Source organism: Oncorhynchus gorbuscha, linkage group LG07, assembly GCF_021184085.1.
Source record: "Oncorhynchus gorbuscha isolate QuinsamMale2020 ecotype Even-year linkage group LG07, OgorEven_v1.0, whole genome shotgun sequence".
Lineage (NCBI taxonomy): Eukaryota > Metazoa > Chordata > Actinopteri > Salmoniformes > Salmonidae > Oncorhynchus > Oncorhynchus gorbuscha.
In genome coordinates this window covers 9,085,044-9,112,173 of record NC_060179.1, presented here as the reverse complement: position 1 = coordinate 9,112,173, position 27,130 = coordinate 9,085,044, and the positions used below count along the sequence as shown (strand labels likewise).

Below are 27,130 nucleotides of genomic sequence, written 5' to 3'. Positions count from 1 at the left end.
AGAGTCTTGACCTTCTGGAGTGGCCCAGTCAGAGTCCTGACCTTCTGGAGTGGCCCAGTCAGAGTCCTGACCTTCTGGAGTGGCCCAGTCAGAGTCCTGACCTTCTGGAGTGGCCCAGTCAGAGTCCTGACCTTCTGGAGTGGCCCAGTCAGAGTCCTGACCTTCTGGAGTGGCCCAGTCAGAGTCCTGACCTTCTGGAGTGGCCCAGTCAGAGTCCTGACCTTCTGGAGTGGCCCAGTCAGAGTCCTGACCTCAAGAGAGCAGTTCACACCAGACATCCAAAGAATATTGCTGAACTGAAACAGTTTTGTGAAGAGGAATGGTCCAAAATTCCTCCTGACCATTGTGCAATTCTGATACGCAACTACAGAAAACGTTTGGTTGAGATTATTGCTGCCAAAGGAGGGTCAACCAGTTATTAAATCCAAGGGTTCACATACTTTTCCAACCCTCCACTGTGAATGTTTACACGGTGTGTTCAATAAAGATACATTTTTTGTGTATTATTAGTTTAAGAAGAATGTGTATTGTTGTGACCTAGATGAAGATCAGATGAAATGTGATGACCAATTTATGCAGAAATCCAGGTATTTCCAAAGGGTTCACATAGTTTTTTTGACACCGTATTTTAAATGTAATTTAACGAGGCAAGTCATTTAAGAAAAAAAATATTATTTTCCAATAAGTCCCTATTGCCGGTTGTGATTCAGTCTGGATTGGAACCAGGGTGTCTGTAGTGACATCTGAAGCATGGAGATGCAGTGCCTTAGACCGCTGCGCCACTCGGGAGCCCACAGGGTCAGAGTTAGAAAGTCTAAGCCTTACAGTCCTGTTTCTCAGACTTTGCTAGTATTTGAATCGTATGTATTTGTTCATGCCTTTTCACGTTGAGATGATTCTACACATACCGTACATACAGACCTGTACTCTTGGACAAGCAGATAGTAGTGATTGGTAGTGCTTGTTGCAGGTGAACAGACTGAAACAGCCACAAACATTACAGAAAGGTAGAACATATCTCCATAATGAACAGGACCCAGCAGGTGTCCCCAAATAATCCTTTCATAAGTATATATATATATATATATATATATATATATATATATATAAATAAGTATATATATAAATAAGTATATATATGTATATGTACCTGTCTACAATTAACACTATCACCATAATGTATTAACATAAAATGATACATCATACATGTTCCTATACATATTTCTACAGGCTTTCTAAAGTGTTGGAATGTCCAGTTTTGTTCTGAAGGTACTTGTCATTGGAGAGTCACCTGGCTGCAGTTTGAGCTGTAGCCACTAGAGGGGGATAGTGCCTCTTCCTTGTGCTGAGAGGACTGCTCTTCTTCTGTCCTTCCAGAGAGGAAGCTGGGGAAGGTCTGTGCTCGGGTCATCAGGGTCATCGTCAGGCTAGTACCTGGAAACAACAGAAGGCCCGTGGTGAGGAAGAGGACCGTCTCTCTGGCTATACTACATCCCGATGTCCATAATGGTACATACCACAGGAGGTTGGTGGCACCTTAATTGGGGAGGACAGGCTCGTGGTAATGGCTGGAGAGGAAGGGGTGGAATGGTATCAGATATGTCAAACACATGGTTTCCATGGTTTCTATGTTTTTGATGACATTCTATTGGTTCCTTTCCAGCAATTGTTATGAGCCGTCCTCCCCTCAACAGCCTCCTGTGGTACATACTTTACATCGTTTCATTCTACAAACAGCTAACTCTAGTCAAAACAGAGCCAGTAGATGTTTCCTTGGAGTGCTTAAGTTTGTCCCAAGCCTTGCTATTCAAGGAGACATGGGATGGGAGCCCGGTAAAATAAAGCAGAAGGGTCAAATGTTTATGGAATTGTCTTATCGATATGCAAGAGGACAGAATAATAAATACTATTTCAACTGGGATAAAACAGACAACTACCCCTGGACAAAGGAACACAATTACATATTTAAGGAAGCTGATCCAGAAAACATATTTAGATACCAGTTACGAGGCAATGTCAATCAAACACAACTTAACCCTTATCTACAAAGACAAAATGGGTCAACTGATATATGGCTAAAACAAAAACACAGAACTTACAACGAGATGCAAAACAGCTATGATCCAGAACCCTATGTCACATGTCACCTAACAACAAATGTAATGGTCCTTGTTGAGAACCGAGATACTGCCTCTGGCTATTGAAGTAGGCATGTTCAATGTCATAGACGAAGATGAGCGGCTGTGTGCTGTCTGTGATTTAGGGGAGATAGAGAAGGAAATGCACTTTTTATCTGACTGTCCTTTATATGATGATTTAAGAGTGACCTTGTTTGAGAAAATGCGACAACAGAAACCAGAACTATTCTGGAGTACTGATGAAGAACAACTTGAATGGCTATTCAGAACATAAATATTCCTGGTAGCAATTTTTATTTCCAAAGCTTGGATGACGAGACAAGATAGGTTGTATAACTTAAAGGTATTTGTTTTGGGTTTTAATCATTTTGCATTTCAGTAGGAGTGCAAATGTGTATCACAGGCGGCTGTTGGGACCTTAATTGGGGAGGATGGGCTTGTGGTAATGGCTGGAGAGGAATCTGTGGAATGGTATCAAATGCATCAGATATATTTCCATGTGGTTGATTCCATTCCATTTACTCCATTCCAGACATTATGATGAGCCATCTTCCCCTCAGTAGCCTCCTGTGACGTGTATGCATGTAATTGCATACTGTACGTAGGTATGGTACTAGGTGCGTACTTACGTACGTATGTAGGTAGGTAGATAGGTACATGCTAGGTAGGTAGGTATGTACCACAGGAGATTGTTGGAACCTTAATTGGGGAGAACAGGCTCGTGGTAATGACTGGAGCGGAATGAACGGAATGGTATCAAATAGATCAAACATGTGTTTTCTATGGTTTCCATGGTTTCCAAGTGTTTGATGACATTCCATTCAAGCCGTTCCGACCATTATTACGAGCCGCCATCCCCTTCAGCAGCCTACTGCGATGTACAGTTCCCAGTGTTTGCTTTGTTGTACTGTGCAGTCCTAAACATTTAACATATTTCTCTGCACCGCAAAACAACCTCATTAAAAACTCCTCTCTTTCTTAATTCAAATGAATTGTCAAAATTGCTTCACGCTTCCTGTAATTGAATATCTGTGGAAACAGGGATGTAAATAGATACTGGTGTTCAGGTGATCTACACTGCAGGTGTTCCATACTGCAGTTATTCTATACTTCAGGTGTTCTTTACTGCAGGTGTTCTATACTGCAGGAGTTCTATACTGCAGGTGTTCTATACTGCAGGTGTTCTTTACTGCAGGTGTTCTTTACTGCAGGTGTTCTTTACTGCAGGTGTTCTATACTGCAAGTGTTCTATACTGCAGGTGTTCTATACTGCAGGTGTTCTATACTGCAGGTGTTCTATACTGCAGGTGTTCTACACTGCAGGTGTTCTACACTATAGGTGTTCTATACTGTAGGAGTTCTATACTGCAGGTGTTCTATACTGCAGGAGTTCTATACTGCAGGTGTTCTATGCTGCAGGTGTTCTTTGCTGCAGGTGTTCTACACTGCAAGTGTTCTATACTGCAGGTGTTCTATACTGCAGGTGTTCTATACTGCAGGTGTTCTATACTGCAGGTGTTCTATACTGCAGGTGTTCTATACTGTAGGTGTTCTATACTGCAGGTGTTCTATACTGCAGGTGTTCTATACTGTAGGTGTTCTATACTGCAGGTGTTCTATACTGCAGGTGTTCTTTACTGCAGGTGTTCTTTACTGCAGGTGTTCTATACTGCAGGTGTTCTATACTGCAAGTGTTCTATACTGTATGTGTTATATACTGTAGGTGTTCTATACTGTAAGTGTTCTATACTGTAGGTGTTCTAGTTGCAGGTATTCTAAACTGCAGGTGTTCTATACTGCAGGTGTTCTATGGTGCAGGTGTTCTAAACTGCAGGTGTTCTATAATGTAGGTGTTCTATATTGCAGGTGTTCTATACTGCAGGTGTTCTATAATGGTGTTCTATACTGCAGGTGTTCTATAATGTAGGTGTTCTATACTGCAGGTGTTCTATACTGCAGGTGATCTATACTGCAGGTGTTCTACATTGCAGCAGTTCTATACTGCAGGTGTTCTATAATGTAGCTGTTCTATACTGCAGGTGTTCTATAATGTAAGTGTTCTATACTGCAGGAGTTATATACTGCAGGTGTTCTATAATGTAAGTGTTCTATACTGCAGGAGTTATATACTACAGGTGTTCTATAATGTAGCTGTTCTATACTACAGGTGTTCTATACTGCGGGTGTTCTACACTGCAGGAGTTCTATACTGCAGGTGTTCTATACTGCAGGAGTTCTATACTGTAGGTGTTCTATACTGCAGGTGTTCTATACTGCAGGAGTTCTATACTGCATGAGTTCTATACTATAGGTGTTCTATACTGCAGGTGTTCTATAATGTAGCTGTTCTATACTGCAGTTGTTATATAATGTAAGTGTTCTATACTGCAGGAGTTATATACTGCAGGTGTTCTATAATGTAGCTGTTCTATACTACAGGTGTTCTATACTGCAGGTGTTCTACACTGCAGGAGTTCTATACTGTAGGTGTTATATACTGCAGGTGTTCTATAATGTAGCTGTTCTATACTGCAGGTGTTCTATAATGTAGCTGTTCTATACTGCAGGAGTTCTATACTGCAGGTGTTCTATACTGCATGAGTTCTATACTGTAGGTGTTCTATAATGTAGCTGTTCTATACTGCAGGTGTTCTATACTGCAGGAGTTCTATACTGCAGGTTTTCTATAATGTAGGTGTTCTATACTACAGGTGTTCTATACTGAAGGTGTTCTATAATGCAGGAGTTCTATACTGCAGGAGTTCTATACTGCAGGAGTTCTATACTGCAGGAGTTCTATACTGCAGGAGTTCTATACTGCAGGTGTTCTATACTGCAGGAGTTCTATACTGCAGGAGTTCTATACTGCAGGAGTTCTATACTGCAGGTGTTCTATACTGCAGGAGTTCTATACTGTAGGTGTTCTATACTGTAGGTGTTCTATACTGCAGGTGTTCTATACTGCAGGTGTTCTATACTGTAGGTGTTCTATACTGCGTGTTCTATACTGCAGGCGTTCTATACTGCAGGTTTTCTATACTGTAGGTGTTCTATACTGCAGATGTACTTTACTGCAGGAGTTCTATACTGCAAGTGTTCTATACTGTAGGAGTTATATACTGTAGGTGTTCTATACTGCAGGTGTTCTATAATGTAGGTGTTCTATACTGCAGGTGTTCTATAATGTAGCTGTTCTATACTGCAGGTGTTCTATAATGTAGTTGTTCTATACTGCAGGTGTTCTATACTGCAGGTGTTCTATATTGCAGGTGTTCTACACTGCAGGAGTTCTATACTGCAGGTGTTCTATACTGCAGGTGTTCTATAATGTAGGTGTTCAATACTGCAGGAGTTCTACACTGCAGGTGTTCTGAACTGCAGGAGTTCTATACTGTATGTGTTCTATAATGTAGGTGTTCTATACTGCAGGTGTTCTATACTGCATGAGTTCTATACTGCAGGTGTTCTATACTGCAGGTGTTCTATACTGCAGGTGTTCTATACTGCATGAATTCTATACTGCAGGTGTTCTATACTGCAGGAGTTCTATACTGTTATACTGTAGGAGTTCTATACTGTAGGTGTTCTATACTGTAGGTGTTCTATACTGTAGGTGTTCAATACTGTAGGTGTTCTATGGTGCAGGTATTCTAAACTGCAGGTGTTCTATGGTGCAGGTGTTCTATGGTGCAGGTATTCTAAACTGCAGGTGTTCTATAATGTAGGTGTTCTATATTGCAGGTGTTCTATACTGCAGGTGTTCTATAATGTAGGTGTTCTATACTGCAGGTGTTCTATAATGTAGGTGTTCTATACTGCAGGTGTTCTATACTGCATGAGTTCTACACTGCAGGTGTTCTGTAATATAGGTGTTCTATACTATAGCTGTTCTATACTGTAGGTGTTCTATACTGTAGGTGTTCTATACTGCAGGTGTTCTACACGGTGCAGGTGTTCTACACTGCAGGTGTTCTATACTGCAGGTGTTCTACACTGCAGGTGTTCTATACTGCAGGTGTTCTATACTGCAGGTGTTCTACACTGCAGGTGTTCTACACTGCAGGTGTTCTATACTGCAGGTGTTCTATACTGCAGGTGTTCTACACTGTAGGTGTTCTACACTGTAGGTGTTCTACACTGTAGGTGTTCTATACTGCAGGTGTTCTATACTGCAGGTGTTCTATACTGTAGGTGTTCTATACTGCAGGTGTTCTACACTGCAGGTGTTCTACACTGCAGGTGCTCTATACTGCAGGTGTTCTATGGTGCAGGTGTTTTATACTGCAGGTGTTCTATACTGCAGGTGTTCTATACTGCAGGTGTTCTATACTGCAGGTGTTCTATATTGCAGGTGTTCTATACTGCAGGTGCTCTATACTGCAGGTGTTCTACACTGCAGGTGTTCTACACTGCAGGTGTTCTATGGTGCAGGTATTCTAAACTGTAGGTGTTCTACACTGTAGGTGTTCTACACTGTAGGTGTTCTACACTGCAGGTGTTCTATACTGCAGGTGTTCTATACTGCAGGTGTTCTACACTGCAGGAGTGTTCTATACACTGCAGGTGTTCTATGTTCTATACTGCAGGTGTTCTATACTGCAGGTGTTCTACACTGTAGGTGTTCTACACTGTAGGTGTTCTACACTGCAGGTGTTCTATACTGCAGGTGTTCTATACTGCAGGTGTTCTACACTGCAGGTGTTCTACACTGCAGGTGTTCTACACTGCAGGTGCTCTATACTGCAGGTGTTCTATGGTGCAGGTGTTTTATACTGCAGGTGTTCTATACTGCAGGTGTTCTATACTGCAGGTGTTCTATACTGCAGGTGTTCTATATTGCAGGTGTTCTATACTGCAGGTGCTCTATACTGCAGGTGTTCTACACTGCAGGTGTTCTACACTGCAGGTGTTCTATGGTGCAGGTATTCTAAACTGCAGGTGTTCTATGGTGCAGGTATTCTATGGTGCAGGTGTTCTAAACTGCAGGTGTTCTATGGTGCAGGTATTCTAAACTGCAGGTCTTCTATGGTGCAGGTGTTCTATGGTGCAGGTGTTCTATACTGCAGGTGTTCTATACTGCAGGTGTTCTATACTGCAGGTGTTCTATACTGCAGGTGTTCTATATTGCAGGTGTTCTATACTGCAGGTGCTCTATACTGCAGGTGTTCTACACTGCAGGTGTTCTACACTGCAGGTGCTCTATACTGCAGGTGTTCTATGGTGCAGGTATTCTAAACTGCAGGTGTTCTATGGTGCAGGTGTTCTATGGTGCAGGTATTCTAAACTGCAGGTGTTCTATGGTGCAGGTATTCTAAACTGCAGGTGTTCTATGGTCCATTTTTACATCAAATACAGTATGTGTTATACACAGAGGCCTCCAGCTGATCCTATCTGGTCTTGTCCAGCTGTGGCTGGATCCTATAAGGAGGGTGTTGGCTGGGTGGTCACTCGTCTTGTCCAGCTGTGGCTGGATCCTATAAGGAGGGTGTTGGCTGGGTGGTCACTCGTCTGGTCCAGCTGTGGCTGGATCCTATAAGGAGGGTGTTGGCTGGGTGGTCACTCGTCTGGTCCAGCTGTGGCTGGATCCTATAAGGAGGGTGTTGGCTGGGTGGTCACTCGTCTGGTCCAGCTGTGGCTGGATTCTATCTGGAGGGTGTTGGCTGGGTGGTCACTCGTCTGGTCCAGCTGTGGCTGGATCCTATCTGGAGGGTGTTGGCTGGGTGGTCACTGGTCTGTGTCTGCCTGTGTGTCTGCCTTTGTGTCTGTCTGATTGTCTGTCTGTCTGCCTACCAGTGACTCTGGAAGCAGGGGCAGAGAGAGGATGAGGACTATTTGATTACAGAGGGAGCTAAAGGGGGGTGGGGAAAGAGAGAGAGAGAAGCCAGTGTGATGTGAAGTGGGTGATGTGAAGCCAATCACAGCAATGGGTTTCATACAGAACAGGTGGAGTGAGTCACACACACACACACACACACACACACACACACACACACACACACACACACACACACACACACACACACACACACACACACACACACACACACACACACACACACACACACACACACACACACACACACACACACACACACACACACACACACACACGAGTCAAATGATCCACTTCAAAATGTTCCCAGTACAGATCCTCCACTGTTCACTCCTATCATCACTTTTGAAAATCACTGAGACGGAAACAGGGGAAAAGAGGGACTCTTTTTTTCTCCTTATTAGATTTGTGAAACAGCCGGAGTGCAGCCAACAACAGCCCTCTCTTCTGTCTCTGCCAAGAGAATCCCTTTCTCTACCCACCTCAATGTAGGCTGGAAAGTGACAGTCCGGCTCACAGAGAAAATAGAACGGATCTGATCATCTGCTGGACCATAAACAGCAGGGTTGGTGTGACTGATGGCGTGGGTTAGTGTGACTGATGGCGTGGGTGGGTTAGTGTGACTGAGGGCGTGGGTGGGTTAGTGTGACTGATGGCGTGGGTGGGTTAGTGTGACTGATGGCGTGCGTGGGTTAGTGTGACTGATGGCGTGGGTGGGTTAGTGTGACTGATGGCGTGGGTTAGTGTGACTGAGGGCGTGGGTGGGTTAGTGTGACTGAGGGCGTGGGTGGGTTAGTGTGACTGAGGGCGTGGGTGGGTTTAGTGTGACAGATGGCGTGGGTGGGTTAGTGTGACTGAGGGCGTGGGTGGGTTAGTGTGACTGAGGGCGTGGGTGGGTTAGTGTGACTGAGGGCGTGGGTGGGTTAGTGTGACTGAGGGCGTGGGTGGGTTAGTGTGACTGATGGCGTGGGTGGGTTAGTGTGACTGATGGCGTGGGTGGGTTAGTGTGACTGATGGCGTGGGTGGGTTAGTGTGACTGATGGCGTGGGTGGGTTAGTGTGACTGATAGCGTGGGTGGGTTAGTGTGACAGAGCGTGGGTGGGTTAGTGTGACAGAGTGTGGGTGGGTTAGTGTGACTGAGAGCGTGGGTGGGTTTGTGTGGCTGAGAGCGTGGGTGGGTTAGTGTGGCTGAGAGCGTGGGTGGGTTAGTGTGACAGAGCGTGGGTGGGTTAGTGTGACAGAGCGTGGGTGGGTTAGTGTGGCTGAGAGCGTGGGTGGGTTAGTGTGGCTGAGAGCGTGGGTGGGTTAGTGTGACTGAGAGCGTGGGTGGGTTAGTGTAACTGAGAGCGTGGGTGGGTTAGTGTGACTGAGGGCGTGGGTGGGTTAGTGTGACTGATGGTGTGGGTGGGTTAGTGTGACTGATGGTGTGGGTGGGTTAGTGTGACTGAGAGCATGGGTGGGTTAGTGTGACAGAGCGTGGGTGGGTTAGTGTGACTGAGAGCGTGGGTGGGTTAGTGTGACAGAGTGTGGGTGGGTTAGTGTGACTGAGAGCGTGGGTGGGTTAGTGTGGCTGAGAGCGTGGGTGGGTTAGTGTGGCTGAGAGCGTGGGTGGGTTAATGTGACTGAGGGCGTGGGTGGGTTAGTGTGACTGATGGCGTGGGTGGGTTAGTGTGACTGATGGCGTGGGTGGGCTTGTGTGACTGATGGCGTGGGTGGGCTTGTGTGACTGATGGCGTGGGTGGGCTTGTGTGACTGATGGTGTGGGTGGGTTAGTGTGACTGATGGCGTGGGTGGGTTAGTGTGACTGATGGCATGGGTGGGCTTGTGTGACTGAGGGCGTGGGTGGGCTTGTGTGACTGAGAGCGTGGGTGGGCTTGTGTGACTGAGAGCGTGGGTGGGTTAGTGTGACTGATGGCGTGGGTGGGTTAGTGTGACTGATGGCATGGGTGGGTTAGTGTGACTGAGGGCGTGGGTGGGTTTGTGTGGCTGAGGGCATGGGTGGGGTTAGTGTGACTGAGGGCGTGGGTGGGTTTGTGTGACTGATGGCATGGGTGGGGTTAGTGTGACTGAGAGCGTGGGTGGGCTTGTGTGGCTGAGGGCATGGGTGGGGTTAGTGTGACTGAGGGCGTGGGTGGGTTTGTGTGACTGAGGGCGTGGGTGGGTTTGTGTGACTGAGGGCGTGGGTGGGCTTGTGTGACTGAGAGCGTGGGTGGGCTTGTGTGACTGAGGGCGTGGGTGGGTTTGTGTGACTGAGGGCGTGGGTGGGCTTGTGTGACTGAGAGCGTGGGTGGGCTTGTGTGACTGAGAGCGTGGGTGGGCTTGTGTGACTGATGGTGTGGGTGGGCTTGTGTGACTGAGAGCGTGGGTGGGTTAGTGTGACTGATGGTGTGGGTGGGTTAGTGTGACTGAGGGCGTGGGTGGGTTAGTGTGACTGAGGGCGTGGGTGGGTTAGTGTGACTGAGGGCGTGGGTGGGTTAGTGTGACTGATGGTGTGGGTGGGCTTGTGTGACTGATGGCGTGGGTGGGTTAGTGTGACTGATGGCGTGGGTGGGTTAGTGTGACTGATGGCGTGGGTGGTTTATAATATAATAATAATAATATATGCCATTTAGCAGACGCTTTTATCCAAAGCGACTTACAGTCATGTGTGCATACATTCTACGTATGGGTGGTCCCGGGAATCGAACCCACTACCCTGGCGTTACAAGCACCATGCTCTACCAACTGAGCGTGACTGATGGCATGGGTGGGTTAGTGTGACTGAGGGCGTGGGTGGGTTTGTGTGGCTGAGGGCGTGGGTGGGGTTAATGTGACTGAGGGCGTGGGTGGGTTTGTGTGACTGATGGCATGGGTGGGGTTAGTGTGACTGAGGGCGTGGGTGGGCTTGTGTGGCTGAGGGCATGTGTGTGGTTAGTGTGACTGAGGGCGTGGGTGGGTTTGTGTGACTGATGGCGTAGGTGGGTTTGTGTGACTGAGGGCGTAGGTGGGTTTGTGTGACTGAGGGCGTGGGTGGGCTTGTGTGACTGAGAGCGTGGGTGGGCTTGTGTGACTGAGGGCGTGGGTGGGTTTGTGTGACTGAGGGCGTGGGTGGGTTTGTGTGACTGAGGGCGTGGGTGGGCTTGTGTGACTGAGGGTGTGGGTGTGCTTGTGTGACTGACGGTGTGGGTGGGCTTGTGTGACTGAGGGCATGGGTGGGTTTATGTGACTGAGGGCGTGGGTGGGTTTGTGTGGGTGGATTTGTGTGACTGAGGGCATGGGTGGGTTTGTGTGGGTGGATTTGTGTGGGTGGGTTTGTGTGACTGAGAGTGTTGGTGGGTTTGTGTGACTGAGGGCATGGGTGGGTTTATGTGACTGAGGGCATGGGTGGGTTTGTGTGGGTGGGTTTGTGTGACTGAGGGCATGGGTGGGTTTGTGTGGGTGGGTTTGTGTGGGTGGGTTTGTGTGACTGAGAGTGTTGGTGGGTTTGTGTGACTGAGGGCGTATGTGGGTATGTGTGGCTGAGGGCGTGGGTGGGTTTGTGTGGGTGGGTTTGTGTGACTGAGGGCATGGGTGGGTTTGTGTTGGTGGGTTTGTGTGGGTGGGTTTGTGTGACTGAGAGTGTTGGTGGGTTTGTGTGACTGAGGGCGTATGTGGGTATGTGTGGCTGAGGGCGTGGGTGGTTTTGTGTGGGTGGGTTTGTGTGACTGAGAGTGTTGGTGGGTTTGTGTTGGTGGGTTTGTGTGACAGAGCATGGTTGGGTTTGTGTGGGAGGGTTTGTGTGGGTGGGCTTGTGTGACTGAGAGCGTATGTGGGTTTGTGTGACAGAGCATGGGTGGGTTTGTGTGGGAGGGTTTGTGTGGGTGGGCTTGATGTGACTGAGGGCATTGGTGGGTTTGTGTGACTGATGGCATTGGTGGGTTTGTGTGACTGAGGGCGTGGGTGGGCTTGTGTGACTGAGGGCGTGGGTGGGCTTGTGTGACTGAGGGCGTGGGTGGGTTTATGTGACTGAGGGCATGGGTGGGCATGTGTGACTGAGGGCATGGGTGGGCTTGTGTGACTGCGTAACTCTACACAGACAGACAGACAGACCATGGACCGTAGCACCTCCCCTACTCTCCCCCAGTCTGTGAGAAACATACTGTGATTTGTCAGAGCCTTTTCATTACAAGGGAAGGTCATGTCATCCTATCTTGCCTGGTGGCAGCTGCTGGGTTGGTAGGGTGGCAACTGCTGAGGTGTTGGGATGGTGCACAGGGAGGACAAGGGGACAGAGAGAGAGAGAGAGAGAGAGAGAGAGAGAGAGAGAGAGAGAGAGAGAGAGAGAGAGAGAGAGAGAGAGAGAGAGAGAGAGAGAGAGAGAGAGAGAGAGAGAGAGAGAGAGAGAGAGAGAGAGACAGAGAGAGAGACAGAGAGAGAGACAGAGAGAGAGAGAGACGAAGAGACGGAGAGACGGAGAGAGAGAGAGAGAGAGCGAGAGGGAGAGAGAGAGAGATGGCTGGGGATGAGATTACAATAGTGCTGCATAAAGACATCCTAACAGTACAGTACATGTATTATCTGCAAGTGATCCCGTATATAATATATGCCTGTTGCAACAGAGATAGTTCTATCACCATATTCTCTCTCCTATCATCATGCCTTGTCCTTACAGACTTCCTATCCTCCTATAAGGATCAAATCAGAACACTGCTATTAGAATTGCTAATGCTGCTGCAGATAGGCGGATAACTGTTGAACACTTTGCATTGCAGAGAGGGAGAGTGTGTACGTGGGAGGCAGAACAGGAGCGAAAGACAGACAAAGAGATAGGCAGGGGAAGAGAGAGAGGGAGGCAAGCACCAGGGAGAGAGAAGTAGAAAGCAAGTGGGGGATTGAAATAGAGGGATGAGGAGAGAGAGAAGACAACCAGTGATATAACATAAAGAGAACCAGTTAAACCAGCCATTCCCTTCCAATAGCAGTCTTTGGGCATTTCGGACAGTCGTTGGGGCGTTTCAGACAGTCGTTGGGGCGTTTTGGGGCGTTTCAGACAGTCGTTGGGGCGTTTCAGACAGTCGTTGGGGCGTTTCAGACAGTCGCTGGGGCGTTTCAGACAGTCGTTGGGGCGTTTCAGACAGTCGTTGGGGCGTTTCAGACAGTCGTTGGGGCGTTTCAGACAGTCGTTGGGGCGTTTCAGACAGTCGTTGGGGCGTTTCAGACAGTCGTTGGGGCGTTTCAGACAGTCGCTGGGGCATTTCAGACAGTCGCTGGGGCGTTTCAGACAGTCGTTGGGGCGTTTCAGACAGTCGTTGGGGCGTTTCAGACAGTCGTTGGGGCGTTTCAGATAGTCGTTGGGGTGTTTTAGGGCGTTTCAGACAGTCGCCGGGGTGTTTCAGACAGTCGATGGGGCGTTTCAGACAGTCGATGGGGCGTTTCAGACAGTCGTCGGGGCGTTTCAGACAGTCGTCGGGGCATTTCAGACAGTCGCTGGGGCGTTTCAGACAGTCGCTGGGGCGTTTCAGACAGTCGATGGGGCGTTTCAGACAGTCGATGGGGCGTTTCAGACAGTCGTTGGGGTGTTTTGGGGCGTTTCAGACAGTCGTTGGGGTGTTTTGGGGCGTTTCATACAGTCGATGGGGTGTTTTGGGGCGTTTCAGACAGTCGTTGGGGTGTTTTGGGGCGTTTCAGACAGTCGTTGGGGTGTTTTGGGGCGTTTCAGACAGTCGTTGGGGTGTTTTGGGGCGTTTCAGACAGTCGATGGGGCGTTTCAGACAGTCGATGGGGCGTTTCAGACAGTCGATGGGGCGTTTCAGACAGTCGTTGGGGTGTTTTGGGGCGTTTCAGACAATCGATGGGGCGTTTCAGACAGTCGATGGAGCGTTTCAGACAGTCGTTGGGGTGTTTTGGGGCGTTTCAGACAGTCGTTGGGGTGTTTTGGGGCGTTTCAGACAGTCGTCGGGGCGTTTCAGACAGTCGATGGGGCGTTTCAGACAGTCGATGGGGCGTTTCAGACAGTCGATGGGGCGTTTCAGACAGTCGATGGGGCGTTTTGGGGCGTTTCAGACAGTCGATGGGGCGTTTTGGGGCGTTTCAGACAGTCGATGGGGCGTTTCACACAGTCGATGGGGCGTTTCAGACAGTCGATGGGGCGTTTCAGACAGTCGATGGGGCGTTTTGGGGCGTTTCAGACAGTCGATGGGGCGTTTCAGACAGTCAATGGGGTGTTTTGGGGCATTTCAGACAGTCGTTGGGGCGTTTCAGACAGTCGCTGGGGCGTTTCAGACAGTCGTTGGGGCGTTTCAGACAGTCGTTGGGGCGTTTCAGACAGTCGTTGGGGCGTTTCAGACAGTCGTTGGGGCGTTTCAGACAGTCGTTGGGGTGTTTTAGGGCGTTTCAGACAGTCGCTGGGGTGTTTCAGACAGTCGATGGGGCGTTTCAGACAGTCGATGGGGCGTTTCAGACAGTCGATGGGGCGTTTCAGACAGTCGTCGGGGCGTTTCAGACAGTCATCGGGGCATTTCAGACAGTCGATGGGGCGTTTCAGACAGTCGATGGAGCGTTTCAGACAGTCGATGGGGCGTTTCAGACAGTCGTTGGGGTGTTTTGGGGCGTTTCATACGGTCGTTGGGGTGTTTTGGGGCGTTTCATATAGTCGTTGGGGTGTTTTGGGGCGTTTCAGACAGTCGTTGGGGTGTTTTGGGGCGTTTCAGACAGTCGTTGGGGTGTTTTGGGGCGTTTCAGACAGTCGTTGGGGTGTTTTGGGGCGTTTCAGACAGTCGATGGGGCATTTCAGACAGTCGATGGGGCGTTTCAGACAGTCGATGGGGCGTTTCAGACAGTCGATGGGGCATTTCAGACAGTCGTTGGGGTGTTTTGGGGCGTTTCAGACAGTCGTTGGGGCGTTTTGGGGCGTTTCAGACAGTCGTCGGGGCGTTTCAGACAGTCGATGGGGCGTTTCAGACAGTCGGGGCGTTTCAGACAGTCGATGGGGCGTTTCAGACAGTCGATGGGGCGTTTCAGACAGTCAATGGGGCGTTTTGGGGCGTTTCAGACAGTCGATGGGGCGTTTCAGACAGTCGATGGGGCGTTTCAGACAGTCGATGGGGCGTTTCAGACATTCGATGGGGCGTTTCAGACAGTCGATGGGGCGTTTCAGACAGTCGATGGGGCGTTTCAGACAGTCGATGGGGCGTTTCAGACAGTCGATGGGGCGTTTCAGACAGTCGATGGGGCGTTTCAGACAGTCGATGGGGCGTTTCAGACAGTCGATGGGGCGTTTTGGGGGGCGTTTCAGACAGTCGATGGGGCGTTTCAGACAGTCGATGGGGCGTTTCAGACAGTCGATGGGGCGTTTCAGACAGTCGATGGGGCGTTTCAGACAGTCGATGGGGCGTTTCAGACAGTCGATGGGGCGTTTTGGGGCGTTTCAGACAGTCGATGGGGCGTTTCAGGCAGTCGATGGGGCGTTTCAGACAGTCGATGGGGCGTTTTGGGGCATTTCAGACAGTCGATGGGGCGTTTCAGACAGTCGATGGGGCGTTTCAGACAGTCGATGGGGCGTTTCAGACAGTCGTTGGGGCGTTTCAGACAGTCGATGGGGCGTTTTGGGGCATTTCAGACAGTCGATGGGGCGTTTCAGACAGTCGATGGGGCGTTTCAGACAGTCGATGGGGCGTTTCAGACAGTCGATGGGGCGTTTCAGACAGTCGATGGGGCGTTTCAGACAGTCGATGGGGCGTTTCAGACAGTCGAGGGGCGTTTTGGGGCATTTCAGACAGTCGATGGGGCGTTTCAGACAGTCGTTGGGGCGTTTCAGACAGTCGATGGGGCGTTTCAGACAGTCGATGGGGCGTTTCAGACAGTCGATGGGGCGTTTCAGACAGTCGATGGGGCGTTTCAGACAGTCGATGGGGCGTTTTGGGGCGTTTGAGACAGTCGTCGGGGCGTTTCAGACAGTCGATGGGGACAGTCGTTTCAGACAGTCGATGGGGCGTTTCAGACAGTCGATGGGGCGTTTTGGGGCGTTTCAGACAGTCGATGGGGCGTTTCAGACAGTCGATGGGGCGTTTCAGACAGTCGATGGGGCGTTTTGGGGCGTTTCAGACAGTCGATGGGGCGTTTCAGACAGTCGATGGGGCGTTTCAGACAGTCGATGGGGCGTTTTGGGGCGTTTCAGACAGTCGATGGGGAGTTTCAGACAGTCGATGGGGCATTTCAGACAGTCGATGGGGCGTTTCAGACAGTCGATGGGGTGTTTCAGACAGTCGATGGGGCGTTTTGGGGCGTTTCAGACAGTCGTCGGGGCGTTTCAGACAGTCGATGGGGCGTTTCAGACAGTCGTCGGGGCGTTTCAGACAGTCGTCGGGGCGTTTCAGACAGTCGTCAGGGCGTTTCAGACAGTCGTCAGGGCGTTTCAGACAGTCGAGGGGGCGTTTTGGGACGTTTCAGACAGTCGAGGGGCTTTTGGGGCGTTTCAGACAGTCGATGGGGCGTTTCAGATAGTCGAGGGGCGTTTTGGGGCGTTTCAGACAGTCGATGGGGCGTTTCAGACAGTCGATGGGGCGTTTCAGACAGTCGTTGGGGTGTTTTGGGGCGTTTCAGACAGTCGATGGGGCGTTTCAGACAGTCGATGGGGCGTTTCAGACAGTCGTTGGGGTGTTTTGGGGCGTTTCAGACAGTCGTTGGGGCGTTTTGGGGCGTTTCAGACAGTCGTCGGGGCGTTTCAGACAGTCGATGGGGCGTTTCAGACAGTCGATGGGGCGTTTCAGACAGTCGTCGGGGCGTTTCAGACAGTCGATGGGGCGTTTCAGACAGTCGATGGGGCGTTTCAGACAGTCGTCGGGGCGTTTCAGACAGTCGTCGGGGCGTTTCAGACAGTCGTCAGGGCGTTTCAGACAGTCGTCAGGGCGTTTCAGACAGTCGAGGGGGCGTTTTGGGACGTTTCAGACAGTCGAGGGGCGTTTTGGGGCGTTTCAGACAGTCGATGGGGCGTTTCAGATAGTCGAGGGGCGTTTTGGGGCGTTTCAGACAGTCGATGGGGCGTTTCAGACAGTCGATGGGGCGTTTCAGACAGTCGTTGGGGTGTTTTGGGGCGTTTCAGACAGTCGATGGGGCGTTTCAGACAGTCGATGGGGACAGTCGTTTTGGGGCGTTTCAGACAGTCGATGGGGCGTTTCAGACAGTCGATGGGGCGTTTCAGACAGTCGATGGGGGGCGTTTCAGACAGTCGATGGGGCGTTTCAGACAGTCGATGGGGCGTTTCAGACAGTCGATGGGGCGTTTTGGGACGTTTCGTTGGGGCGTTTCAGACAGTCGATGGGGCGTTTCAGACAGTCGATGGGCGTTTCAGACAGTCGATGGGGCGTTTCAGACAGTCGATGGGGCGTTTCAGACAGTCGATGGGGCGTTTCAGACAGTCGATGGGGCGTTTTGGGGCGTTTCAGACAGTCGAGTCGATGGGCGTTTCAGACAGTCGATGGGGCATTTCAGACAGTCGATGGGGCGTTTTGGGGCGTTTCAGACAGTCGATGGGGCGTTTCAGACAGTCGTTGGGGCGTTTCAGACAGTCGATGGGGCGTTTTCGGGGCGTTTCAGACAGTCGATGGGGCGTTTCAGACAGTCGATGGGGCATTTCAGACAGTCGATGGGGCGTTTTGGGGCGTTTCAGACAGTCGATGGGGCGTTTCAGACAGTCGTTGGGGCGTTTCAGACAGTCGATGGGGTTTCAGACAGTCGATGGGGCGTTTCAGACAGTCGATGGGGCGTTTTTCAGACAGTCGTTGGGGCGTTTCAGACAGTCGATGGGGCGTTTTGGGGCGTTTCAGACAGTCGATGGGGCGTTTCAGACAGTCGATGGGGCGTTTCAGACAGTCGATGGGGCGTTTCAGACAGTCGATGGGGCGTTTCAGACAGTCGATGGGGCGTTTCAGACAGTCGATGGGGCGTTTCAGACAGTCGATGGGGCGTTTCAGACAGTCGAGGGGCGTTTTGGGGCATTTCAGACAGTCGATGGGGCGTTTCAGACAGTCGTTGGGGCGTTTCAGACAGTCGATGGGGCGTTTCAGACAGTCGATGGGGCGTTTCAGACAGTCGATGGGGCGTTTCAGACAGTCGATGGGGCGTTTCAGACAGTCGATGGGGCGTTTCAGACAGTCGATGGGGCGTTTCAGACAGTCGATGGGGCGTTTTGGGGCGTTTCAGACAGTCGTCGGGGCCTTTCAGACAGTCGATGGGGCGTTTCAGACAGTCGTCGGGGCGTTTCAGACAGTCGTCGGGGCGTTTCAGACAGTCGTCAGGGCGTTTCAGACAGTCGAGGGGGCGTTTTGGGACGTTTCAGACAGTCGAGGGGCGTTTTGGGGCGTTTCAGACAGTCGATGGGGCGTTTCAGACAGTCGATGGGGCGTTTCAGACAGTCGTTGGGGTGTTTTGGGGCGTTTCAGACAGTCGATGGGGCGTTTCAGACAGTCGTTGGGGTGTTTTCGGGCGTTTTAGACAGTCGTTGGGGCGTTTTGGGGCGTTTCAGACAGTCGTCGGGGCGTTTCAGACAGTCGATGGGGCGTTTCAGACAGTCGATGGGGCATTTCAGACAGTCGATGGGGCGTTTCAGACAGTCGATGGGCGTTTCAGACAGTCGATGGGGCGTTTTGGAGCGTTTCAGACAGTCGATGGGGCGTTTCAGACAGTCGATGGGGCGTTTCAGACAGTCGATGGGGCGTTTCAGACAGTCGATGGGGCGTTTCAGACAGTCGATGGGGCGTTTTGGGGCGTTTCAGACAGTCGATGGGGCGTTTCAGACAGTCGATGGGGCGTTTCAGACAGTCGATGGGGCGTTTCAGACAGTCGATGGGGCGTTTTGGGGCGTTTCAGACAGTCGATGGGGCGTTTCAGACAGTCGATGGGGCGTTTCAGACAGTCGATGGGGCGTTTTGGGGCGTTTCAGACAGTCGATGGGGCGTTTCAGACAGTCGATGGGGCGTTTCAGACAGTCGATGGGGCGTTTCAGACAGTCGATGGGGCGTTTTGGGGCGTTTCAGACAGTCGATGGGGCGTTTCAGACAGTCGATGGGGCGTTTCAGACAGTCGATGGGGCATTTCAGACAGTCGATGGGGCGTTTCAGACAGTCGATGGGGCGTTTTGGGGCGTTTCAGACAGTCGTCGGGGCGTTTCAGACAGTCGATGGGGCGTTTCAGACAGTCGTCGGGGCGTTTCAGACAGTCGTCAGGGCGTTTCAGACAGTCGAGGGGGCGTTTTGGGACGTTTCAGACAGTCGAGGGGCGTTTTGGGGCGTTTCAGACAGTCAATGGGGCGTTTCAGATAGTCGAGGGGCGTTTTGGGGCGTTTCAGACAGTCGATGGGGCGTTTCAGACAGTCGATGGGGCGTTTCAGACAGTCGTTGGGGTGTTTTGGGGCGTTTCAGACAGTCGATGGGGCGTTTCAGACAGTCGATGGAGCGTTTCAGACAGTCGTTGGGGTGTTTTGGGGCGTTTCAGACAGTCGTTGGGGCGTTTTGGGGCGTTTCAGACAGTCGATCGGGGGCGTTTCAGACAGTCGATGGGGCGTTTCAGACAGTCGATTGGGCGTTTCAGACAGTCGATGGGGCGTTTCAGACAGTCGATGGGGCGTTTTGGGGGGTTTTGGGCGTTTCAGACAGTCGATGGGGCGTTTTGGGGCGTTTCAGACACTCGATGGGGCGTTTCAGACAGTCGATGGGGCGTTTCAGACAGTCGATGGGGCGTTTCAGACAGTCGATGGGGCGTTTCAGACAGTCGATGGGGCGTTTCAGACAGTCGATGGGGCGTTTTGGGGCGTTTCAGACAGTCGATGGGGCGTTTCAGACAGTCGATGGGGCGTTTCAGACAGTCGATGGGGCGTTTCAGACAGTCGATGGGGCATTTCAGACAGTCGATGGGGCGTTTCAGACAGTCGATGGGGCGTTTCAGACAGTCGATGGGGCGTTTTGGGGCGTTTCAGACAGTCGTCGGGGCGTTTCAGACAGTCGATGGGGTTTCAGACAGTCGATGGGCGTTTCAGACAGTCGATGGGGCGTTTCAGACAGTCGTCGGGGCGTTTCAGACAGTCGTCGGGGCGTTTCAGACAGTCGTCAGGGCGTTTCAGACAGTCGAGGGGGCGTTTTGGGGCGTTTCAGACAGTCGAGGGGGCGTTTCAGATAGTCGAGGGGCGTTTTGGGGCGTTTCAGACAGTCGATGGGGCGTTTCAGACAGTCGATGGGGCGTTTCAGACAGTCGATCGTTTCAGACAGTCGGTGTTTTGGGCGTTTCAGACAGTCGATGGGGCGTTTCAGACAGTCGATGGGGCGTTTCAGACAGTCGATGGGTGTTTTGGGGCGTTTCAGACAGTCGTTGGGGCGTTTTGGGGCGTTTCAGACAGTCGTCGGGGCGTTTCAGACAGTCGATGGGGCGTTTCAGACAGTCGTTTCAGGGTCGTTTCAGACAGTCGATGGGGCGTTTCAGACAGTCGATGGGGCGGGGGCGTTTCAGACAGTCGGGGCGTTTCAGACAGTCGATGGGGCGTTTTGGGACGTTTCAGACAGTCGATGGGGCGTTTCAGACAGTCGATGGGGCGTTTCAGACAGTCGATGGGGCGTTTCAGACAGTCGATGGGGCGTTTCAGACAGTCGATGGGGCGTTTTGGGGCGTTTCAGACAGTCGATGGGGCGTTTCAGACAGTCGATGGGGCGTTTCAGACAGTCGATGGGGCGTTTTGGGGCGTTTCAGACAGTCGATGGGGCGTTTCAGACAGTCGTTGGGGCGTTTCAGACAGTCGATGGGGCGTTTCAGACAGTCGGGGCGTTTCAGACAGTCGATGGGGCGTTTCAGACAGTCGATGGGGCGTTTCAGACAGTCGATGGGGCGTTTCAGACAGTCGATGGGGCGTTTCAGACAGGGGGCGTTTCAGACAGTCGATGGGGCGTTTTGGGGCGTTTCAGACAGTCGATGGGGCGTTTCAGACAGTCGATGGGGCGTTTCAGACAGTCGATGGGGCGTTTCCAGGTCGATTTTCAAACAGTCGATGGGGGCGTTTCAGACAGTCGATGGGGCGTTTCAGACAGTCGATGGGGCGTTTCAGACAGTCGATGGGGCGTTTCAGACAGTCGATGGGGCGTTTCAGACAGTCGAGGGGCGTTTTGGGGCATTTCAGACAGTCGATGGGGCGTTTCAGACAGTCGTCGGGGCGTTTCAGACAGTCGTCGGGGCGTTTCAGACAGTCGATGGGGCGTTTCAGACAGTCGATGGGCGTTTCAGACAGTCGAGGGGGCGTTTTGGGGCGTTTCAGACAGTCTGTTGTTGCCTTTAAAACTTTAAAGTGCACATATTATTTCTATGCTACTACAATCTCTCAGTGGAAAACACAGAGCACCATTATCCTCTTGCAAAATCTGCATACTATTAAAAGGAATGCTGGAACGTTCGTGAGGATATCAATAGCCAGTCATTCTGTCTCATGGTTATTGCTAAGACTTTTACGTACAGAGGAAGTGTATTTGCGATCTTCTTTGACTAAGGGGGAAGTTGTTTTCTATATATTCACTGATTAAAGTTTCAAGTATATCAGAGAAAAGTAAAATAATAAAAGCTTTAATTGAAGATGAAACATGGTTTTGAGCTAACATATATGCTTTGCACATGTCACCAAAACATGGAATATTGAGCGAAATGTACCATCTCAAAATATTACACATGCCACTTTGTGTTCTTCAGTAGTGTCAACCTGCCACTTTTGATGTGAACCCTCAAACCTGGACTTACCTGTAAAGGTGCATTAATGGCGTGTGTAGCTAAGCTTTACTGATAGGGCTCAAATAAGTGTATGGCTTCTATTCATACAGTTACCCTGCTACCTTACCTGTACCCATTTCATTACCAAGCAAACCAAACTATTCATACAGTTACCCCTGCTACCTTACCTGTACCCATTTCATTACCAAGCAAACCAAACTATTCATACAGTTACCCTGCTACCTTACCTGTACCCATTTCATTACCAAGCAAACCAAACTATTCATACAGTTACCCCTGCTACCTTACCTGTACCCATTTCATTTCATTACCAAGCAAACCAAACTATTCATACAGTTACCCCTGCTACCTTACCTGTACCCATTTCATTACCAAGCAAACCAAACTATTCATACAGTTACCCCTGCTACCTTACCTGTACCCATTTCATTTCATTACCAAGCAAACCAAACTATTCATACAGTTACCCCTGCTACCTTACCTGTACCCATTTCATTTCATTACCAAGCAAACCAAACTATTCATACAGTTACCCTGCTACCTTACCTGTACCCATTTCATTTCCAAGCAAACCAAACTATTCATGAAGTTTCTAACACCCCCCCCCCAAAGTGATAAAGTCTAATCGAAACAGAAACCTTCACACACACACTAATAAACAAATAAAGCAACTAAGTTACTTCTGGTTCTCTGATTAACTGAATGAGAGAGGAAAAATAAATAAATAAACATATTGCGAAGCAACAGAGCTGGATGGGACAAGATATATAATAATACAATAATAATATATGCCATTTAGCAGACGCTTTTATCCAAAGCGACTTACAGTCATGTGTGCATACATTTTACATATGGGTGGTCCCGGGGATCGAACCCACTACCCTGGCGTTACAAGCGCCATGCTCTACCAACTGAGCTACAGAAGGACCACAAGAAGCAGTGATCCGTCATTATTCCAGGGTGCTTGTGGGTATTTACCACAACCCCACCATGACTCAGTCAATTGAGCATGCTGATTGCAAAATGATCACGGCACAGTGACACACAGGGGGCTAGTCCAACACTTTCCACTCACACCCAAATCAGACCATATTCAGTATTAATATAGTAACTGTACTGTTATTATGAGTGTACAAAACTGAGTGTACAAAACTTTAATACATTCATAATTTTGAGTTGCACCCCCCCCCTCAATTAGTTGGGGCCTGAACTCTACAAGGTGTCGAAAGAGTTCTACAGGGATGCTGGCCCATGTTAACTGCAATGCTTTCCACAGCTGTGTCAAGTTGACTGGATATCCTTTGAGTGGTGGACCATTCTTGATACACACAGGAAACTGTTGAGCATGAAAAACCCAGCAGTGTTGCAGTTCTTGACACAAACCAGTGTGTCTGGCACCTACTACTATACCCCGTTCAAAGGCACTTAAATATTTGGTCTTTCCCATTCACCCTCTGAATGGCACACACGCACAATCCATGTCTCAATTGTCTCAAGAGTTAAACATCCTTCTTTAACTTGTCTCCTCCCCTTCATCTACACTGATTGAAGTGGATTTTACAGGTGACACCATTAAGGGATCATAGCTTTCAACTGGATTCATCTAGTCAGGGGTCTAGTCTGGCCCACAGAGGGTTAGTCTAGTCCACAGAGGGCTAGTCTGGTCCACAGGGGCTAGTCTGGTCCACAGGGGGCTAGTCTGGTTCACAGGGGGCTAGTCTGGTTCACAGGGGGCTAGTCTGGTCCACAGGGGATAAGTCTGGTCCACAGGGGGTTAGTCTGGTCCATAGGGGACTAGTCTGGTCCACCGGGGCTAGTCTGGTCCACAGGGGGCTAGTCTGGTCCACAGGGGCTAGTCTGGTCCACAGGGGGCTAGTCTGGTTCACAGGGGGCTAGTCTGGTTCACAGGGGGCTAGTCTGGTTCACAGGGGATAAGTCTGGTCCACAGGGGATAAGTCTGGTCCACAGGGGGTTAGTCTGGTCCACAGGGGGTTAGTCTGGTCCCCTGGGGACTAGTCTGGTCCACCGGGGCTAGTCTGGTCCACAGAGGGCTAGTCTGGTCCACAGGGGCTAGTCTCGTCCACAGGGGCTAGTCTGGTCCACAGGGGCTAGTCTGGTCTGGTCCACAGGGGATTAGTCTGGTCCACAGGGGATTAGTCTGGTCCACAGGGGCTAGTCTGGTCCACAGGGGTTAGTCTGGTCCACAGGGGGTTAGTCTGGTCCACAGGGGGTTAGTCTGGTCCACAGGGGTTAGTCTGGTCCACAGGGGGTTAGTCTGGTCCACAGGGGCTAGTCTGGTCCACAGGGGCTAGTCTGGTCCACAGGGGATTAGTCTGGTCCACAGGGGGCTAGTCTGGTCCACAGGTTCTCTCACATCCACTCACACCCAGATCAGCACATACACAGTTAAAGGAAAAATCCACCCAAAACCACACATTCCTTTAATTTACAGTGTTAAATAACACTAATATGTGAGAATAATATTTTTGGTGAATAAATGTTTCATTTTGGCTTCATATTATTAAAACTTCTTTGGGATCGGTGTCCTTTCCACGGGACGGTTGAGCTAACGTAGGCTAATGAGATTTGCATGAGGTTGTAAGTAACAAGAACATTTCCCAGGACATTGTAACGCTCGTCGTCGTAAGGAAGAGTGGACCAAAGCGCAGCATGGAAAGTGTTCATGATCTTTATTGTCAAGAATCACTCAAACAAAATTAACGAATACAAAAAAACAAAAGTGAACATTTCCGTCTGTGAGAATAACAGAACTGATTTAGCAGGCAAAAACCTGAGAAAAATCCATTCAGGAAGTAGTATTTGTTTTTGTAGTTTTCTATTCAATGCCATTACAGTATCCATTGACTTAGGACCCCACTTGCAGTTCCAATGACTTCCACTAGATGTCAACAGTCTTCAGGCTTGCATTCTTATAAATGAGGGAGTAAGACCAGTCTGAACGAGTGGACCCTAATGTGACGCAGATTTTTTTCAGGCGCGTGCATTTCTTGTTTACCTTTTATATTGACGACGTTATTGTCCGGTTGAAATATTATAGATCATTTAAGCTAAAAAACAACCTGAAGATTGAATAAAAACATTGTTTGACATGTTTCTATGAACTTCACGTATACAATTTTGATTTTTTTGTCTGATTGTTTTGACTGAGTTTGAGCCTGTGGATTACTGAAGAAAACATGCTAACAAAACGGAGGCTTTTGGGTATAAAGAGACTTCATCGAACAAAAGGAACATTTATTGAGTAAATGAATGTCGTCTGATTGCCACCATATGAAGATCAATGTGCCTCACAGAGTGGAGTCTGACATTCGCAACTTTTCTCCTATACTTTTCAGGAGATGGGAAACCTTGCCCATGCTACGTCAGTGGGCGACGCAGTGCATTCTGGGTGATTCTGGGACAAGCAGCACTCTCCTTCAAGGACTGAATTGGAGTATATTGGGCGCTACCTAAAAAAAAACATTAGCACGAATTTCCTCAACAAGAACTAGAACATTACACATTTTTCCCGAGTTATGAGATAACTAACTTGCTATCTGTAATATTGTACAGCTTTGGAATCGTGACATTAGGCACGTTTCTTGACATTTACACTGACTTTGAGAAAGGATTGCGTGACAATTAGCTTAGCAACCGCGTGACACAGCAAGACAAAGTGGACGCGATTGGTCGACAGTCTGCTGGGTAGAACATTATACCCAGGGGAATCGATAGAATATCACTCAGAGATACACAAAAAAAACTATTTAAAAAATCAAAATGGGTGAACCTTTCCTTTAATCTACAGTATTAATATAGTCATAATCATGTAATTAAATGGTTATCATTGGCTTGCTATATTATATGATCACTATGGGCCCACTGAAACACAAGGGGCTGCTGTGTTCCATTTATTCCATCTCACATATCTCACCTCGTTATCTATTACAATACGGTTATTTCACTGCTTTATCACATTATAGATTTATCAACTGCAAAGTGAGACCCAGGGAATCTGGTCCAAATGTGCCAACACTCTACTGAGACATTGTTTGTTTGCTTGTATGTGTACGTATGTTTGTGTAGATATGTTTGTGTAGATATGTTTGTGTAGATATGTTTGTGTAGATACGTGTGTGTAGATACGCGTGTGTTGATACGCGTGTGTTGATATTCGTGTGTAGATATGTGTGTGTAGATATGTGTGTGTAGATATGTGTGTGTAGATATGCATGTGTAGTTATGCGTGTGTAATTATCAAATCAAATCAAATTGTATGTGTAGATATGCATGTGTAGATATTCTAAGCAAACAGCTGGAGGCAGGGCTTTCTCCTATAGAGCTCCATTTTTATGGAATGGTCTGCCTATCCACGTGAGAGACGCAGACTCGGTCTCAACCTTTAAGTCTTTATTGAAGACTCATCTCTTAACTCTTAAGTAGGTCATATGATTGAGTGTAGTCTGGCCCAGGAGTATAAAGGTGAACGGAAAGGCACTGGAGCAACGAACAGCCCTTGCTGTCTCTGCCTGGCCGGTTCCCCTCTATCCACTGGGATTCTCTGCCTCAAACCCTATTACAGGGGCTGAGTTACTGGCTTACTGGTGCTCTTCCATGCCGTCCCTTGGAGGGGTGTGTCACTTGAGTGGGTTGAGTAACTGACATGATCTTCCTGTCCAGGTTGGCGCCCCCCCTTGGGTTCGTGCCATGGGGGCGATCTTTGTGGGCTATACTCGGCCTTGTCTCAGGATAGTAAGTTGGTGGTTTAAGATATCCCTCTAGTGTTGTGGGAGCTGTGCTTTGACAAAGTGGGTGGGGTTTTATCCTGGCTGTTTATCCCTGTCCGGGGCTACCATTGGAAGGGGCCACAGTGTCTCCCGACCCATCCTGTCTCAGCCTCCAGTATTTATGCTGCAATATTATGTGTCGTGGGGCTAGGGTCAGTCTGTTATATCTGGAGTATTTCTCCTATCTTATCCGGTGTCCTGTGTGAGTATGGTCTCTCTAATTCTCTCTGTCTCTCTCTATCTGTCTCGGTCTCTTTCTCTCGGAGGACCTGAGCCATAGGACCATGCCTCAGGACTACCTGGCCTGATGACTCCTTGCTGTCCGAAGTCCAACTGGAGGTGCTGCTGCTCCAGTTTCAACTGTTCTGCCTGTGGCTATGGAACCCTGACCTGTTCACCGGACGTGCTACCTGTCCCAAACATTCAACTCTCTAGAGACAGCAGGAGCGGTAGAGCAACTCTGAATGATCGGCGAAGAAAAGCCAACTGACATTTACTCCTGAGGTGCTGACTTGCTGCACCCTCAACTACTACTGTGATTATTATTATTTGACCCTGCTGGTAATTTATGAACATTTGAACATCTTGGCCATGTTCTGTTATAATCTCCACCCGGCACAGCCAGAAGAGTACTGGCTACCCCTCAGAGCCTGGTT

The 27,130-nt window shown here is 49.6% G+C and overlaps 1 protein-coding gene across 2 annotated transcripts in view; it reads right to left on the bottom strand.

Annotated features, from left to right (window-relative positions):
• LOC124039097 (docking protein 6-like) overlaps window positions 1-27,130 on the bottom strand; it is a 116,500-nt gene that overhangs the window by 4,374 nt on the left and 84,996 nt on the right. Inside the window, exon 8 of one of the 2 annotated variants that reach the window (XM_046354978.1) lies at window positions 1,292-1,434. In XM_046354978.1, the coding sequence (XP_046210934.1) occupies window positions 1,292-1,434 (143 nt within the window). Of the gene's footprint in view, window positions 1-1,160; window positions 1,435-27,130 lie in introns of those variants that run through there. The other variant, XM_046354979.1, reaches the window with a different exon arrangement.